At 48.5% G+C, this 14,874-nt stretch overlaps 4 protein-coding genes across 8 annotated transcripts in view; 3 read left to right on the top strand and 1 right to left on the bottom strand.

Moving 5' to 3' along the window:
* Positions 1-4,833, top strand: part of LOC117900518 (protein cappuccino) — a 28,062-nt gene extending 23,229 nt beyond the window's left edge. The window contains 5 exon segments of the mRNA XM_034810913.1: positions 2,236-2,709; positions 2,712-3,105; positions 3,171-4,241; positions 4,299-4,596; positions 4,661-4,833. Of these exon segments, the coding sequence (XP_034666804.1) occupies positions 2,236-2,709; positions 2,712-3,105; positions 3,171-4,241; positions 4,299-4,596; positions 4,661-4,778 (2,355 nt within the window). The 3' untranslated portion in view covers positions 4,779-4,833.
* Positions 4,834-5,108: 275 nt separating this feature from the next.
* Positions 5,109-9,284, top strand: LOC117900973 (39S ribosomal protein L13, mitochondrial). Of its 4 annotated transcripts, XM_034811557.1 has the most exons (7): positions 5,109-5,242; positions 5,305-5,428; positions 6,983-7,242; positions 7,305-7,453; positions 7,540-8,278; positions 8,344-8,672; positions 8,738-9,284. In XM_034811557.1, exons 1-7 carry the CDS (start codon positions 5,219-5,221, stop codon positions 9,204-9,206), a joined length of 2,094 nt encoding a protein of 697 aa, XP_034667448.1. In that variant the 5' UTR covers positions 5,109-5,218; the 3' UTR covers positions 9,207-9,284. The 4 variants fall into 4 exon arrangements, with proteins under 4 accessions (XP_034667448.1, XP_034667451.1, XP_034667449.1 ...); XM_034811558.1 differs by lacking the exons at positions 5,109-5,242; positions 5,305-5,428 and adding an exon at positions 6,741-6,818; XM_034811559.1 differs by lacking the exons at positions 5,109-5,242; positions 5,305-5,428 and adding an exon at positions 6,825-6,901 and having other exon boundaries at positions 6,981-7,242.
* A 1,098-nt stretch (positions 9,285-10,382) lies between these two features.
* Positions 10,383-11,151, top strand: LOC117901089 (probable RNA-binding protein EIF1AD). Its single transcript, XM_034811716.1, has 2 exons — positions 10,383-10,623; positions 10,689-11,151. Exons 1-2 carry the CDS (start codon positions 10,452-10,454, stop codon positions 11,012-11,014), a joined length of 498 nt encoding a protein of 165 aa, XP_034667607.1. The 5' UTR covers positions 10,383-10,451; the 3' UTR covers positions 11,015-11,151.
* Positions 11,133-14,745, bottom strand: LOC117901088 (centrosomal protein of 97 kDa). 2 transcript variants are annotated; one of them, XM_034811715.1, is made up of 8 exons: positions 14,442-14,745; positions 14,006-14,169; positions 13,468-13,934; positions 13,057-13,415; positions 12,739-12,996; positions 12,499-12,675; positions 12,163-12,417; positions 11,133-11,176 (listed from the first exon to the last, which is right to left on the bottom strand). In XM_034811715.1, exons 1-8 carry the CDS (start codon positions 14,446-14,448, stop codon positions 11,148-11,150), a joined length of 1,716 nt encoding a protein of 571 aa, XP_034667606.1. In that variant the 5' UTR covers positions 14,449-14,745; the 3' UTR covers positions 11,133-11,147. The 2 variants fall into 2 exon arrangements, with proteins under 2 accessions (XP_034667606.1, XP_034667604.1); XM_034811713.1 differs by lacking the exon at positions 11,133-11,176 and adding an exon at positions 11,268-11,950 and having other exon boundaries at positions 12,009-12,417; positions 14,442-14,744.
* Positions 14,746-14,874: the final 129 nt, after the last annotated feature.

Below are 14,874 nucleotides of genomic sequence, written 5' to 3'. Positions count from 1 at the left end.
CTGTGGAGAGCGGGGTTCCCCCTTCCCCTTTTCTATTGGGTATTTCCATGCCCATTATTTTCTTTTCCTTTTTTTCTGCTCGCTGTAACAGAAGGGCCTTGGTGGGTTCCTTTGGCTCATTGAAAGTTTTTTGTGCGTTTTTATTGCTTTCAGTTGAAAGTTGTTGTTTTTTCTTATGCTTTTGGGGCAAAGAAAACTTTAATGCTGGAATAATTTCCATGAATGTCGAATACAAATATGCAACTGAAATTGTGTGTGCGGGTTCGTGTCGAGCGACGGTTGCCAGAGAGGAGTGTAGGATCAATGGGTTGATTGGGAAGGATTACATTGAAGGGATTCCAATGCCATTGTGTTATTAATAGAGTGGCTAAGACCTAAATACATGTTTAATTTAATGACTGAGAACTATTGGGAAAGGATTAAAAGTAGATTAAACGGGGCCTTGGAGCGGAAGGAAATTCCTGCTAAATGAAATTTAATTAAATGTTGGGCATTAGTTGGTGGCTTAGTTTCAATTTTAAAATATTTTACTTAGAAAAATTGTCTGCCATAAAGTAATTATTATTTTCATGCAGAATCAAAGGAAAGGCAATGAAATTTCTCCTCTCCTTTTTGCTTAAAAATCAACTCCAGGGAGCTGTTGAGCTTTCAAAATCGTTCATTTAATTTTAAAATATTTATAAATATTATAAAAGTTCAGTCATTCATTTAAACAAACTGTTTGCCATAACGAAATCAATTTGTTCAATCAAACCCCCTTTTCCATGCTTAAAATCCAGCTCCAGGGAGCGGTTTAGCCTTCAAATTATTTATTTTATCCTCTTTCAAAGCCCCTTCCGTGAGCATTTAATAAACAACATATTTCCACCATTATATAGTTATGCTAGTTAGGCTCTCCAAATTGTTTTATTTTAACATTTTGTTAATTAAAAACTGTATAAATAAAGAGAGACACTTTTTGTGTGCCACAAACTTTATGCGCGTTTCGGGCCCACTCCAAAAACTTTGCTTGCAATTGTGACAAATGCAATTAAAATTGTAATTGAAATTTAATTATGTCGCCAACAAGTGGCGTCCCCTGCCACACACGCTGCATGTTGTGTGTGCAGCATGTGCACAGATTAAGTCCCACACTCATAGATAAGTTCTCACACTCATGCATCCGAGACCCTAATCAGTCAAAGAAATCTGAGCATCTGACAGATGCAAATCAAGTGCAACAGCTGGCTTTGATGCCTTGATGCCTGCCTGAAGCCTGTGCTGTGCCTCATTTGGCACAAATTCTTACAGCACCCACTCCAGGGCATTTGCTTTCAGTCATCCAGTCAGTGTTTATCGCACTTTACACTCATTTTCTCGAGTGTTTGCCAATTGCATGCTGTTTTGCAGGCGATAAAGAAGTAACACGAGGAGAGTAACCCAAGCAGACAATTCAATCACGGGCCAAACGAAAGGAACAACAATTGCTAAAAAGGAACCCAAAAGTGTCACAAGAGAACCACACAATGAGCACCCAAAGGGCAACCTTGGAAGTAGAGTAGAGAGGGGCTGACAGTATCTGCATATAACTCCTTGGGTAAGGAATATCACTAAAGAATTAAAGTAAAAATTCACGAATATTAGAGACATTTTGTCTCCATATATGAGACTATTTTAGTGACTGTTTTGCCTCAATATATTCCAGATGCTACAGATGATGCATCTTACATCCGTTGTGTAACATTCCCAATTCCCCAATCGTGTGTAAAAAACTTAAAGAAGTATTTTTCACTCAGTTGAGAACTTCAATCTCTACTTAAACAAACGCAAAAGAAAAACATCGATACAGTTACCACCTCATCTGCATGTAGCTCTACCTCTCCGTGGCCCTACCCACCACCCCTAATGTTCCAACAAAAGAGGAAAACAGCAACAAAAGTAAGACAATTCCCGTAGAGGGACCAGAGCCAAGTCGCAGTCAGCGGCGACAGCGACATGCACAATCCAGAGAGTTTTGCATTCAGAGTAGCTTCAACCAGAAGAAGGTAGAGGGAAGAGGGAGATTGAGGGGAAGAGGAAGGTATATATAAAGGGAATCCTGGGCGTGCAATCCTGGATAGCTTTTTAGCTTTTGTCGCTTGTGGCACACTCGGGACTCACTCGAGAAGGAAGGGGCACTCGACTCGACGCGACAATTAGAAGTCAATGGGCTAATACGATTTTATCTAACTCTTCCTCTCCCCTCTCCCCCCTTAGCCCTATGAGATGTACCAATGGACACACACGGAACAGCCAACAACATCGCTGCCCCTCACACCCGGCAAACTGGATAAGGTCGCCTCTTGGCCCTTCTCAAGCACACCAGCGGGCCAGCGTACCTTGGAGGCATCTTCGCTGGCAGCAGCCTCCACAGCAGTGGCAACAGGAGCAGTGGCAGCGGCAGGAGCTGCAGCTGCAGCGGCAACAACGGCCACGCCCGCAGCCAGCGACCCACAGAAGACTTTGCAGCAAATCCTCAAGAAGCGACTTCTCAACTGCGCCACGCTGGCCGAGGTGCATGCGGTGGTCAATGAGCTGCTGAGCAGCGTCGATGAGCCACCGCGACGTCCCTCCCGACGTTGCGTCAATCTCACGGAGCTGCTCAATGCCAGCGAGGCGACAATTTACGAGTACAACAGGCCGCAGGAGAGCAGGAGCTGTGCGGATGGTGAGACGCAAACGGAGGGGAAGCTGACTGTCAGGGCACGTGTCGCTGTGGTGCAGCGGCAGAGGGTACACCCGCGCCACAGCCTGCTCCAACGCTCGTTGCTCCTCCCGCTCCCCCGCCCCCACCACCGCCACCTGCTTTCGCTGGTGCACCGCCACCGCCGCCGCCCCCGCCCATGCCTCCTGGATTAGCTCCACCCCCGCCTCCACCCATGCCACCAGGCAATGGTGCGCCCCCGCCTCCGCCCATGCCTGGCAGTGGCGCACCTCCGCCGCCGCCTCCGCCTGGTTTTGGTGGCCCACCGCCGCCCCCCATGCCTGGACCAGCTGCTGGTGCGCCGCCACCGCCGCCGCCGTCTATGATCTCACCCGCGCCGCTGCCCGATCCCGCGGAGGGCAATTGGTTTCATCGCACAAACAGTAAGTGGAGCGAAGCAACCATCCCCCACCTGGCTGTCATTTTTCACTCCTTCCCTCTGTTGCAGCGCTGCGTAAAAGTGCCGTTAATCCGCCAAAGCCCATGCGTCCGCTTTATTGGACGCGCATTGTGACAATGGCGCCGCCCGTGCCGCGTCCCTCCTCGATAGCTAATTCGACAGACAGCACGGACAATGCGGAGATCTGCGGCAGCTCGCCCGATGAAGCGCCCACAACGAGCGCCAGTGGCAGTGGCGCCTCCACGCCGGGAGCCACGGCGCCTGCGGCAATGGCACTCCCAGCCGCACCTGTTGTGCCTCCACCCACAAAGGAGATCTGGACGGAGATCGAGGAAACGCCGCTGGACAACATTGAGGAGTTTACGGAGCTCTTCTCGCGCCAGGCCATTGTGCCGGTGAACAAGCCGAAGGAGGTGAAGATGAAGCGAGCCAAATCCATCAAGGTGCTCGATCCGGAGCGCTCCCGCAAGGTGGGCATCATCTCCCGCAGCCTGCACGTGCCCACCAGCGAGATCGAGCATGCCATCTACAATCTGGACACATCCGTGGTGAGCCTCGAGGCGCTGCAGCATTTTGGACACATCAAGGCCAGCGATGAGGAGCTGCACAAGATCAAGGATGCGGCGGGCGGGGAAATACCGCTGGATACACCCGAGCAATTCCTGCTGGACATCTCACTCATCTCGATGGCCAGCGAGCGCATCTCGTGCATTGTGTTCCAGGCCGAGTTCGAGGAGTCGCTGACGCAGCAGCTGCGCAAACTGGAGACGATACAGCAGCTGTCGCAGCAGCTAATCGACAGCGAGGATCTCAAATTGGTCTTCTCCATCATCCTGACGCTGGGCAACTACATGAACGGTGGCAACCGGCAGCGTGGCCAGGCGGATGGCTTCAATCTGGACATACTCGGCAAACTGAAGGATGTCAAGTCCAAGGAGCGGCAGACCACGCTCCTCCACTTCATTGTGCGCACGTACATAGCGCAGCGGCGGAAGGAGGGTGTCCATCCGCTGGACATACGTCTGCCCATACCCGAGCCAGCGGACGTGGAGCGTGCAGCGCAGATCAAGTTTGAGGATGTGGAGAAGCACATCAATGAGCTGAAAAAGAAATTTTTGGGTGAGTTCCAAGCTCCTTCTCCGCCTTGGTGTTTCCTTTATTAAATCTTTCCTTTAGTCTTCAAGCGCACCACGGCCAAGGTGCTGGCTGCCTCCAGTGAGGACATAATGGAACCCTTCAAGTCCAAAATGGAGGAATTCACGGACAGTGCGGACACGGCGGTGGCCAAGCTGGATCGCATGCTGGAGGATGGCCGCGAGCTGTTTCTGGAGACAATGCGCTTCTATCATTACTCGCCGGAGACACAAACGCTCGAGGATTGCACGCCCGATCAGTTCTTTGAGTGCTGGACACATTTCACCAATGACTTTAAGGACATTTGGCGCAAGGAGATTGAGAATCTTATAAATGAATTGTGAGCGCAAATCATTGAAGCTGTTTGGCCTGTTAATTATTGTTTGTTTATTGTTTATTTACAGGAAAAAGAAATCAAAACAAGTGCAAATCGAATCCCGACGCAATGTCTCCACGAAGGTGGAAAAGAATGGGCGGCTCTCGCTCAAGGAGCGAATGGTGATGCGTCGCAGCAAAAATTAATTCTAGCTGCGCTTCTAATAGATAGATAGACATATACATAGATAGATACTTTTGCTAGGCAAAGTTCTCGTTCATCGCTTGTTGTTAAGTTATATTTTAATATTAAACTAAAAAGAAATATCACACAAGAATAATGAATTTTAATTCGAATCAGCCGCCACAAGTTGGACCTTTACAACATTGAAGCACTAACCATATACCATATGGTTGGTAATTGAAGTCAGCATGTCTGGCAGCCCGGTATTTTTGAAAATGATATGGTATATATTTACAGTATATTTGGAAAATGTAAGGCTATATTTTGGTATTTTTCCAATGGTCTGTCGGTATATTTGATCGATATTCCGCGGTCACACTGCGTACACCAAAACAGCTGAAATTTGACAAAATTTCATTCAAATTTTTATTTTTTCTATTAAAAATATAAAAATAGCCTTAACATGTCTATTGCCAAGCGTGTGCAGGTGGGTAACAACAAGACTATCATGTGAAGCACCTTTTAGAACCCCTTTTGTCCCCTTTCTAGCAATGGGCAACGTTTGCACGAACCTGGCACATTTACGACTGCACCTGGCAGAACCCTTTTGAGTCCGCTGCACTGGTCAAAACACATCTGATGGGGCTGCACAAGCCCATATACCATCCCATGAGTGAGTATAAACCATAGTTGTAGCCACCGGCATTAGTTTTAAGTGAGAAATGTGTTGAAATCGGTCGGGTGTGAATGTTTACGTGCCGCTTCGTTACATCACAAGCTACGGCCGGCGTGTTGTGTTTTTGTTGCTGCTGCTCCCACACCATTCAAAATGGTAATTATTAAAGTGCAACCGTAGCCCGATTGATGCCCTTTCTGATGCGCGCTCTGTTCTTCTAGGTTAAGCAAGTCCTACCTTCCGATGTGTAAACCCAAATCCGTATTTGCAGATGATTGCGGGGACCATGTGGTGCTGATTAATACCAAGGAAATTGCACTGCCCGGCGACGAGTGGATCAAGCGTGTCTACTTCCATCACACGGGCTATCCCGGCGGTGCTTCATGGACCCTGGCCTGGCAGCTGCACGAGAAGGATCCCACGATGGTCATGAAGAAGGCCGTGTACAACTCGATGCATGGCAATCTGCAGCGCAGACACACAATGCAGCGACTGCATCTGTTCTCCGGTGACTCGGTGCCCGATGAGATTCTGCAGAATGTCACCAATCAGATACGCACGCCCCGCACTGTGCCCCAGCGACTCGATCATATTGATAAGGAGACGCTGGAGAACTTCCCCGCCATTATGGATTATCCCAAGGACTACATTTTGCGTTGATTGTTAAAATATTGTAATTAAGCGAGAATACATTTTAAACACAAAACAAACGTTGTGTTCTTAGGGTATATTCGTTGAGCTTGACAACTTTCCAACATAAACATTTATTGTTAGTTGACTGTGGACTAGGTGTCGACTCTGTGCTGATGCCATTTCACACTTTGGCATAAAGGCAAGGCTTTGCTTTCAGTGTTAATGTTAAACTAATGGCTTTTATTTTTCGTTGTACCTTTTTCGCGTGAGCCTTTGCAAGCCAATATAAAGGAGTCCTAAAAGATGGCCAGTATTCAGCAAATGAATGTATCTATCGAATAAAATTATGTGATCCGTGCTAAAAGTTCGCACCAGCCAGTAATATTAAAGCGAAGATCAAAATCGGGAAATATGATATTTGATCATGCAGAGCGAACGCTTAACCCGTTGTGGACCAGTGGGTATTTCAGTTTACGCACGATTATTATGAAACTTGAAACATTTTTAATGCATTTCAGTTGTGAGATATTGTGGTAAAATTATGTTGTGAACAAAGAGAAAGAACGAATCTCCACTAAGAATTCAGAAACAGTACTATTTGACGCATTTTAACTCAAGTTGTTCACCCATATAAATAGAGGGGGCTTAATTGGGTTAAGTTAACACAAGGCGACCGGCAGTGAATTGCAAAAATTAAAATAAAAAGCAAATTGCCGACGCCTACTCATTGTTCATCTCCAAACAAATATCAGAGGTTTGATCATCATCATATACTATAACAAACAGCTCACATCTGGAGAGGTTTTTCCCTTCGCATTCGGTTAATCTCTATGAAATTGTTATTTATTTTGCGATTAGCTTATCGGCGTGCAAGAAACTCAAACTGAACGCTTTCTCCCCTCTGTTCTGTTCTTGCAGTCTCCAAACGCGGCTTTTGCACGACACACCTACAGCAGCTCCAGCGGCCGCTACACCAGACACAACTTTGTCCAATTTATCAACTCCAAAAACGCAACATGGGCCGCCTGGGTACAGTGGATCCTAGCTCCTACTCGCAGCCGGATTTGATTACCACGGAGCACAGTGTGCTCAACTGGAAGGTGGACTTTGCAGCCACCAAGCTGCAGGGCAGTGTGGTGCACCGCTTCAATGTGCTGTCCAGTAATTTGGAGAAGATTGTGAGTAGCAGGGCAAGGAAATGGCAGCCTTTGGAATCTATTTTAATTGCATTCTTTGGCAGCTCCTGGATGTGCGCGACATTAATGTGACGAATGCCACGTTGCTGGCTGGAGGCAGTGAGCTGCCCATCAACTACTTCATCAGCGATCCCGTGAACGATATTGGACAAAAGCTAACACTGGAGTTGCCAGCCGGCACGGCTAAGGGCAGGTGAGCGAGCGATTCGATAAGCTAATCTTTATGGCACTTCGTAAATAATCCAACACTCTGCCTCCACTCTGCCTTCGTGTGTGTAGCTTGAATGTTCGCATCGATTACGAGACCTCAAGCAGTGCCAGCGGCCTGCAGTGGCTGAATCCCACACAGACACTGGGCAAGCAGCATCCGTACATGTTCTCGCAGTGTCAGGCGATACACGCACGTTCGGTGGTGCCCTGCCAGGATACGCCAGCGGTGAAGTTCACCTACGATGCGGTGATTGAGCATCCCAGCGAGCTGACGGCGCTGATGAGCGCCATCATTGACAAGAAGCAGCCCGGCAAGACACACTTCAAGCAGGAGGTGCCCATACCCGCCTATCTGGTGGCCATTGCCATTGGCAGGCTGGTCTCCCGTCCGCTCGGCGAGAACTCCAACGTGTGGGCCGAAGAGGCCATTGTGGATGCCTGTGCCGAGGAGTTCTCGGAAACGGCCACCATGCTGAAGACCGCCTCGGATCTGTGCGGTCCGTATGTGTGGAAGCAATACGACTTGCTGGTGATGCCACCATCATTCCCCTTCGGTGGCATGGAGAACCCCTGCCTCACCTTTGTCACACCCACGCTGCTGGCGGGCGACAAATCGCTGGCCGATGTTGTGGCCCATGAGATTGCCCACAGCTGGACGGGCAATTTGGTGACCAACAAGAACTTTGAGCACTTTTGGCTGAACGAAGGCTTCACCGTGTTCGTCGAGTCCAAGATTGTGGGACGCATGCAGGGTGCCAAGGAGCTGGACTTTAAGATGCTCAGCAATCTGACGGATCTACAGGAGTGTGTGAGTGGCAGCAGTCATCGATTGTCTTCTATAATTCCCACTAATTTCGCATTTCCTTCTGGCAGTTGCGCACTCAACTCTCTGGCACACCTGAGCTGACCAAACTGGTGGTTGATCTATCCAACTGTGGACCCGATGACGCCTTCTCCTCTGTGCCTTACATCAAGGGCTCCACATTCCTGCGCTATCTGGAGGATTTGCTGGGTGGACCCACCGTCTTTGAGCCTTTCCTCCGCGATTACCTGAAGAAATATGCCTACAAATCGATCGAAACCAACGACTTCAAGAGTGCCTTGTATGACTACTTCAAGGATACGGAGCAAAAGGATCAACTGAGCGTCGTGGACTGGGATCTGTGGCTGACCAGCGAGGGCATGCCACCCATTATACCCAAGTAGGGATAAGCTTGGTCTACATTTAAGAGAGAGTTCCTTAACCACAGTGAAACTATTCTTGCAGATTCGATGAATCCCTGTCCAATGTCACCACTAGTCTGGCCAAACTGTGGAGCAATGAAACTGTCTCCAAACTGGCAGACAACAGCGACATCAAGCAGACCATTTCCATCCATCAACTGATTGACTTTCTGGGCAAACTCATCGAATCGAAGGACATTGTCGAGCTGAACGAGGGCAAGATTGAACTGCTCGAGTCCACCTACAAGCTAAAGCAGTCCAAGAACGCTGAAGTGCGCTTCCGCCTGAATCGTTTGATCATTCGTGCCCGCCTGCTCGGTCGGCTCGATGAGATCATTGAATTTGCCAACTCGAATTTCCGCATGAAATTCTGCCGCCCCATCTACCGCGATCTGGCTGCCTGGCCCGAGGCCAAGCCGGCGGCCATTCGCAACTTTGTCAAAGTCAAGGATCAAATGATGACAGTCTGCTCGCACACCATCGAAAAGGACTTGGGATTAAAGACAGTTTAAGTCTGACATTTTTGACGTCTGCATTTGTCGAGATTTTTTAATGAGAAATGAAATTTGTTGTGTATTCTCGTAGTCTGATTGGGTTTTTGAGTTTATTTTGGTGCTCCTTGGACTGTTCGCACTCCTTGGAGCACTTCACATGCTCCAGGGGCAAAGAAAACACCAAATGGATCGATTGGAAACACAATTTAAACTTCAACTCGGCACTCAAAACAAGGCCAAGGCCATGCGGTTGAATGCCAGTGTTTAATGGACATATTTTGATTTTATAATTCTTGTTGAGGGTTCTCCTGGCCGTGTGCTGCGTCCTGGCCCTGTGCTGCGTCTTGACCCTGTGGTTCCTCTTCTCCCTGTGGGACGAATTGTCCTTCCTCCTGATCGTTCCTAGGTCGCATGCCCGGCGGCAGCGTAAATGGTAAATTCCTGGGACAACGCGGAGATTCCAACATTTTTCTGGCCGAAACCCCCAAATGCAGAAATAGTTCGAAGCTCCGATCAACGTCAGGTTCATGCTCGGCCGCAATTTGCGTATTTTGGCTATTCTCATCCACGCACGACATAATGGTTTTCCAACCGTCACGCGTTTGGTCCATCTTCGCTAAACGAAATGCCCAAAAATATGAATAAAATAACAGTTTTAATTATATTTTACAGGATAAACCTTGAGCTAATGGTTTGGCCTTTTATCAAAAATCCACAGACTTCTCCTCGTTTGAGCCTAACTTTTTCTGTAAGCAGCTTATCAGTTTGCCAAAAAAATGAGTCGCCGATTCGATTTCATGGAGGGCAAATGGAACAGAAAAAGCGGCCGATAAAGTTTCATGTGTTTTCCATTTTTGAGATCTTTTTCAAAGCAGTTGCATGTTCCGCCTATGGTTCCAATTGCAGTTCAACGGTATGTAGTTTCTGTGTAGCTGAAATGTAGAAAGACAAAGATAGTAGATATTTTGGTGGGTGCTTAGAACCTTAATTTAGGTGAGTCCTAGCTTTGATTGTATCTTGTAGATAATTGATTGATGAATCTGATGCAATTATAATTTCAGGGCTGAGAGTCTTAGCTTGTTGGTAATATTAAACTAAAATTCAAAATCGTGAACATGATTTGTATCGGTATACTTTCATAAAAGGAAATGTATATTTCGGCATATTTCTGTTGGTATATTTCATCGATAAATCCGTGGTCACACTACCTATTGTGTACAAACAAAATTTAAAAATCAATTTTTCCGTTTTTGCTTGATAAATATGCACCGTTCACATCCGAGTACCACGCGACGGAAGCATTTGATTAAGGAAATGATGGAGGATGACTATGAGCTGCCCACAGAGCAGCAGCAGATCGTGCGCGTCGTCAGCAGTCGCGGCAACAATCTCCACGAGGTGGAACCAGCAACGGCAGAGTCGGAGAACTTTCTGGGTATGATAACTGGGATAATCCTCTAAAGAAACCATGTCTAGCGTACATTTTTATCTCTGTGCTAGTGTCCATGCCCAACAAATATCGCAAAAACATGTGGGTAAAGCGCGGCGACTTTCTGCTGGTGGAGCCCATCGAGGAGGGCGACAAAGTCAAAGCAGAAATTTCCAAAATTCTCACCAACGACCACGTCAAGGAGTACACCAAGGCGGGCATATGGCCGGAAAGATTTGCCAAGAATCCCCCACAGGCGGCCAAAACACAAAACGACGATGAGGATTCCGATTTTGAGGATGATCTAACGCCGAATACAAACCGTCCCGTGCAGGAATCCGCTGAAGAGGATGACGACGAGGATGAGGAGACTGACAGCAGCCAGGATGAAGACTGACACGAGTTCACTAGTGCATTGTGGAGGTGCATTACAAAATTTTAGCTTTGTATATTTTCAATTTTTCGATTTCTTTTTCCTTTCTTTACCATCTTTGAAATTGTAACAAAATAATTAGATGGTCAACTACGAATTAATTGCTGTTGCTGTTGTTGTTGGTGGCTGCTGCTAGTCCTAAATGTGTGTTAAATCAATTGAAAATGGTTGCAAAAGCTACATCAAAGCCTAAACGATTAATTAATGCGCGCTGAGATCGATTCTTAAAGCGTTTTTATTCACTGGGATTTCCTTTTTGTGTGGCGCTGGCTGCTGGCTGCTGGCTTTATTTATGCATCCGCCTCCACAGACTCATCGTGCTCCTTTTGCTCGCCATCGTCCGGCTCCAGCTGCTTGAACGGAGGCAACGCCTCGATCTTCGACTCTAGGGCCAGTGTGGATGGTCGCGGTTTGGTGAAGGGAAAGTTCGTCAGATCCTCCATCTGTGGCGTGTGCACGGCAATCAGATCGGTTTGCGTCGAGCTGCAGTCACGCTGCTCTGGCTGCACCTGCTCCTGGCCCTCTGCTTCGGGCTGTCTAATGAGCGCATCCTGTGGCAGATTACACACCATTGTGAGGCAGTTGACAATCGTCCCGATCGAGCTCTGCAGCTGCTGCACTTGGTCCGTCAGCATGGTGCAACGTTGCGCCAGATCGTTGACCACAGAGGCCGAGTTCTGGTCAAGACTCACAGGCGCAGAGCCACCGCCACCAGCACTGGCATCCTCGCACGAAACTGTTGGCTGTACCGCAGCGATTGATGCTGCAGCAGCCTTTGGATCCACATGCATGCTGGACACCTTCTTCCACAGCGCATTGATGGCCTGCATCTGCAGCTGCTGAATCTTTCGCTCATTCTCCAGCTGTGCTTTGGTCAGTCGCATGTCTTTGCTGAGTTGTCTGTGGGGTAGAAAATCAAGGATTAGCTCTCACTCAGGGACTGATTCTGTGGACTTACTCAATGTACTCCTGCACGCGGCGTCGCTGCAGCTTCTCGGCAATGTCCGGATTGTGTTTCTTGCGCGTATAATAGCCACGCCACATTTTCTGTATAATAACCGCAGAGGACTCTGTCATGTGTTCGATCAAACGATCCGCCGCACAGTTCTGACTGCTGTTGTCCACCAGTTGCTGCTGCTGCTGCTGCTGCTGATTCCTCTGCGCTGCCATCTTCCTAATGGTCGTCAATTTGTCAATGTTTATCTGCTCATCATCATCCGTGCTGTCCGTCGTTGTTGAAGTCATCTGTTGCTGCTGCTGCTTCACTCTGTCTGTTGTTCTGGCGGCCACCTTGCGGGGACTGCTCGTGGGACTCTGTGTGCGCTTCAGCAGTGGACTACGCACACGCGGCAAGTTCAATTTGTTGTCTGTGCAGTGAATCAAATCAAATAAATAAATCAAATCCAGTGTAACAATAAAGATAAGTCATGTTTGGGCTGCCTGGCTACCTTTGTTTTTGTTGATTTTCGTTTTGTGCAGCTGCGAATTGAGCGCACTGACCGTCACACGTTGGGCCACGGCAGCGGGACAGACATCCGGACTCATTAGAGTCTCCGGCACGGGCACCATTTTCGAAGCAGCAGCCAAAGGGCCACCCGCAGGCGGCTGACTGAGGAATGTTTGATCTGTTTTTGGAGGGGAAAATCCATGCCATAAGTGATGGTTGGAGTGGATGGACAATTACGCACCATTATAGGGATTTGGCGTTATGTTGCGAGGCGTTGATTCCGTCGAGTTGTAGGTCTTGGTGGTCACGCTGCTGGACATGCCGCTGCCTGCGAGCGGGTAGTCGCCATCGTTCTTGATGTTCTCAATCAGCGAAATGCTCATCTGCAGCGAATGGTTGACGGAGCCATTGTCGTTGATGCTGCTATTGCTGCTGCTGTTGCCATGATAGCTATTCACCATGGACTCGGGCGAGCCTTGGCGGCCACTCAAGCGAGAGACTGCAAAAGGGAAGCAGAAGTTAAAGCAATTTCCAAGAGAGGGCAGAGAGTTTCGCTCACATCTTGGCGACTGTATGCGACTGGTGGGCTTCCTGCGATGCGATGAGGGCGATGTGCTCGCCGAGCTATTCGCATTGTCCATAATCTCCTCCTGCAGCTGGCGCTGATGATGCTGCGCCTTGCTTAGGATTAGGCGCAGCTTGCGATCGTCTTCGTTCTCCAAGGCCTTGCCCACCAGCGGACAGAAGGTGCTCAGATGCTTGGCCAGCGCGGGCTGCTCGCCCACACGGAACTGGCGACCACGCCCCTGGCTGTACAGCCACTCGGCCTTGAGGCTCTCGATGGGATCCACTGCATAGCCATCGATGCACTTGAGGCTCATGCACCAGTTCAGCACAAAAGGGCGATAATCAAAGCCGCTAAAAGGGCAGACAGTCAGTAAAAGGGATCGAGAGGAGAATCGTCACTTACTCCACGCTATTGGGACCCAGGGACATGTTCACACAGCCATTATCGTTGATGGAGAGACTCAGCAGGTTGCTCAGATGCGACAGCGTGCAGATCTCGTTCAAGTCATCGATGTTGTTCTTGGCCAGCGTCAGGGTCTCCAGGGAGGTGGGCAAGTACTTGTCGCATTGCCGCAGATGCGTCAGACGATTGCCGTGCAGGTAGAGCTCCTTGAGATTGCACAAATACGAGATGTCCGATATGCTGGTGATGCTGTTCTCCGCCAGATTAATGCACTCCAACGCAACATTCGTGTTGAGATGTTCGATGGTCTTGATGTTGTTGCCCTCCAAATTGAGCACTCGCAGGTGCAGGCAGTCCTTGAGGCCCTCAATCGAAAGAATGCCATTGAAGGAGAGGTTCAGTTCGCGCAGACAGTGCAGCCGACAGACGCCATACATGCGCAGCAATTGGTTCTTCGCCAGCGACAGCTGAAGGCAACAAAAAAACATTATTTATATAAGCGAAAATACAGTTTTTAGATGGGAACTATTATAGGAACCGTTTCGATCTTGAGGTACGAGTCAATGTTGTCGATTTTCTGCAGCTCATTCTCGTCCAGTATCAGCTTGCGTATGTTGTGTGCATCCTCCTGCTTGGGCACCTTCTTCAGCTTTTGTTTGGAGAGGTTCAGGGTCTGCTTCTCGCTGCAGCCGCCTTCGTCGCCTGCCAAAGAGAGTGAGGAGTGGTGAGGGGGAGACAGAAAGTCACACAAATGTATACACAATGTAAAGTAATTTGATGACTTCATCGGGGTTAGTCCTGGTTAGTGGTCTGGGGGCTGTGGAGCTTCGCGCAGGTGCGACACCAAGGCCCCCACTCCACGGCCCAAAAGCAGACTGCAAATTTCGATGCATTGAAGGGAGCAACCAGACAGCTGCTTGGCTGCTTCCCCGCTCGAATAGCAAGGAAAATTCCTTTACTCTTTTCCAGCTTACCGCTCATATTCGCTAGCTGGTGGCACACTTAAAATTCCAGCAGTTGTTACCGCACGTCGCTGCCAGCCAATTGGAGTGGCGTCGTCCACCACGAAAAATCAATGTTGCGGAATGCAGCGTCGCTCCTTCCTCTCAGACCCAGTGTTCCTGCTCTTCCTGTGCCCTTTGTGTATGCTTTGGACGATGACGTGTAGTCTTTAGATGCTTATAATATTTGGGTTGTGTGCTGCCATGGCCATTAACTTATTTACTTAAATTTTTTTAATTTTTACTTTTGCCGCTGCGCTTGTCAGTGTGACCGCGCGTTTATCTATTAAATATACCGTCAGACGCTTAGGTACATACCGAAATATACATTTTGACTGTAAATACATACCGCAACATATACTGGGGAGAAAAATGAACCAAGCCCACTTAAATCCGCTCTAGTTAA

This window comes from Drosophila subobscura, chromosome U (assembly GCF_008121235.1).
Source record: "Drosophila subobscura isolate 14011-0131.10 chromosome U, UCBerk_Dsub_1.0, whole genome shotgun sequence".
Lineage (NCBI taxonomy): Eukaryota > Metazoa > Arthropoda > Insecta > Diptera > Drosophilidae > Drosophila > Drosophila subobscura.
The sequence above is the reverse complement of the archived record's forward strand: the minus strand, read 5'-3'. Positions and strand labels throughout refer to the sequence as shown.

Coding starts and splice junctions, on each gene's coding strand:
- LOC117901088 (XM_034811713.1), bottom strand. Junction 12,676..12,738: donor AACGCCAAATCCCTATAATG/GTGCGTAATTGT, acceptor CTCCAAAAACAG/ATCAAACATTCCTCAGTCAG. Junction 11,951..12,008: donor CGCGTGCAGGAGTACATTGA/GTAAGTCCACAG, acceptor TCTACCCCACAG/ACAACTCAGCAAAGACATGC.
- LOC117900973 (XM_034811557.1), top strand. CDS start 5,219: ATGTCTATTGCCAAGCGTGTGCAG. Junction 5,243..5,304: donor CTATTGCCAAGCGTGTGCAG/GTGGGTAACAAC, acceptor TCCCCTTTCTAG/CAATGGGCAACGTTTGCACG. Junction 8,279..8,343: donor TGACGGATCTACAGGAGTGT/GTGAGTGGCAGC, acceptor TCCTTCTGGCAG/TTGCGCACTCAACTCTCTGG.
- LOC117901089 (XM_034811716.1), top strand. CDS start 10,452: ATGCACCGTTCACATCCGAGTACCACGCGACGGAAGCATTTGATTAAG. Junction 10,624..10,688: donor AGAGTCGGAGAACTTTCTGG/GTATGATAACTG, acceptor TCTCTGTGCTAG/TGTCCATGCCCAACAAATAT.